Genomic DNA, 2,395 nt, shown 5'->3' on the forward strand with positions numbered 1-2,395 from the left:
TCAATCTACATTCCTAAGCCAATATAAATAACATCTGAATCATAAAATTTTGTACTTTTATTGTATATATTTGTTACATTTTGTCACATGCCTTGATATCTTAATAGAGCAAGTATGCCCTCACTGTTCCAGCTCAAGCGTCCCCAGTTCCTGCACAAGAACTCTGCAACATGAATCCTAGGAGATGCTCATCAGGGTCCACTGAAAATCCTTTTGGAGGGCTGGGGTGCAGTTCAGTTGTAAAGTCCTTGCCTAGCCTGCACAAAACCCTGGATTCAATCTGCAGCAAATTTATTATAAAACCAGATCTAATAGTGTAATGACACACACCTGTAATCTCTGTACTTGGGAGGTAGAGGCAGGAAGATCAGGAGTTATCCTTGGCTACACTGCAAGTCAGAGGCCAGTCTGGACTACATGAGACCCTGTCTCAAAACAAAATCTAAAACCTAAAAAAAAAACCAAAACCCTCCAAAATACAGGCATGGTATCAAATACCTGTAAATACCTGTAATCCCAGGAATCAAGAGGCTGAGGCAAGATGACAATGTATCTCAGGCATGCCTGGGATACATACTGAGACCATGTCTCAATAAAACAAAACTAAATCCTCTTAGGAAACTGGTGAGATGATGATAGCTTGGTGAATTTATCTCTTTCCAATACTGAGTCTGTTTGTTCCTCCACCTACTCAGATTTTCTGTAAATAATTAAAGTTTAGAGTTTTGAACATAAAGGATTTACACATTTGTTACCAGGGTATATTACTGGGAAATTGTTGCAACGTAAATGAAAATTTTTTTTTTCAGTCACACTTTTTTTTTGGTCTTTTTGAAGCAGGGTCTTCCTGTGGCCCCAGCTGTCCTGGAACTCACTATGTAGACCAGGCTGGCCTTGAACTCACAGAGATCCTCCTGCCTCTGCCTCCCAAGTGCTGTGACTACAGGCGTGCACCACCACGCCAAGCTTATCAGTCACACCTTTCTAACTGGAAAACCAGGAAACCTGATTTTGTGTCCTACTGTCTTATTACACAACTGCAATTCCAGCACTGGGGAGGCAGACGCTAGAGGACCAAGGAGTTCAAGATCATCTTCAGCCATATGAGTTTGAGACCAGACTGGGCTATGTGAGGTCTACCAGGCCTTAAAAATGAAAGTTACCTGAACTGTACAAAACCGTGGCTGCACAGAAATTATTTTGAAGATATGAGTCGATCTTAGCTCTAAGATAATACAAGAAAAAAGTAGTTTCTATTATTACTCAAGAACCAATTTTTAATGGAAAAGCAGAAAAAAATGGTGTCAAAATCCACATGGGGCATGTAACTTGAAGGGGAGACGCAGTTCTGGCAGCTACTTCTCCCCATCCTGGCAGTCCTCTTTAGTCCTTTTCACAGCCAGCAGTTCAGAGCACTTTCCTGAGAGCAAGTGTTACTGACTTCTGCCGCTCTGTCTAGATCTATGACACAATTTAGTCAATCACAAGATAAGTCAGAAAAGAGAGTATTAACTTACCTCTACACAAAATTTAAAATGAATGCCTTGGGAATCATAAAATGAAATAATTCGGTTAGAGAGTGTCACAGTAATGAGAGACCAGTGGACTTCCAGATGAATAGGAATCAACAGAAGACTCTTTTTAAACAAATCCACCTGATTAAGAGAAAGAAAAGGAGCCATCACCAAAGAACCAGCAAAAAACAGCTTTCATCTATTGACCTTGGACCTGTTGAAGGTCATAAAACTAGGAAGAAGTGGGGAAGCCTGTAACTGCTAAGCTAAAATACTCAGCAGCAAGAAAAAGAAAGTACTATTTTTTCATTTAATCTACAAAAACTTTTACCAACTGATATGAATTAGCACCATTTTCAGAAGTTTATTTATTATTGTGTGTGAGTGCACGCAATGCACGCAACACGGTATGTATGTGTTGGTACACTAGGAGGTCAGAGGACAACTTTGTGGAGGCATTTTTTTCCTTCTGCCTTTATTCCATTCTGGTTTTTTTGTTTATAAACAGGACTAGGGATCAAATCCAGGGCCTACCACATGTTAGGTATAGTATTACAAAATAGAAGCAAAAGTTAAAAAAATAATAAAAACAACCCGGTTTAGTGGCACACAGCTTAAATCAGTGCACTTGGAAGGCAGAGGCAGGGCAGACCTCTATGCCTGAGGGTAGCCTAGTCTACATAGTAGGTTCCAGGCCAACCAGGGCTATCCCCCCCAAAAAACCATTTAGCTGGATGTGGTGGCCGCTCGCCTTTAGTCCCAGCACTAGGGAGGCAGAGGCATTCGGATCTCTGTGAGTCCCAGGCCAGGCTGGTCTACATTGTGAGTTCTAGGCCAGCTGGGGCTACAGGGAGATCCTATCTCAAAAAGACTATATACAT

General features: G+C 41.2%; 1 protein-coding gene across 4 annotated transcripts in view; it reads right to left on the bottom strand.

The window, feature by feature from the left end:
• Senp5 (SUMO specific peptidase 5) overlaps positions 1-2,395 on the bottom strand; it is a 62,983-nt gene that overhangs the window by 9,836 nt on the left and 50,752 nt on the right. For 2 of the 4 annotated variants that reach the window (XM_029566156.1, XM_008838512.2), the window contains one exon: positions 1,518-1,655. The exons of 1 other annotated variant lie outside the window; for it this stretch is intronic. In XM_029566156.1, coding sequence (XP_029422016.1) covers positions 1,518-1,655 — 138 coding nt within the window. Of the gene's footprint in view, positions 1-882; positions 1,462-1,517; positions 1,656-2,395 lie in introns of those variants that run through there. One more of the 4 variants, XM_017799491.2, reaches the window with a different exon arrangement.

Source organism: Nannospalax galili, unplaced genomic scaffold, assembly GCF_000622305.1.
Source record: "Nannospalax galili isolate Female #2095 unplaced genomic scaffold, S.galili_v1.0 scaffold598, whole genome shotgun sequence".
Classification (NCBI taxonomy): Eukaryota; Metazoa; Chordata; class Mammalia; order Rodentia; family Spalacidae; genus Nannospalax; species Nannospalax galili.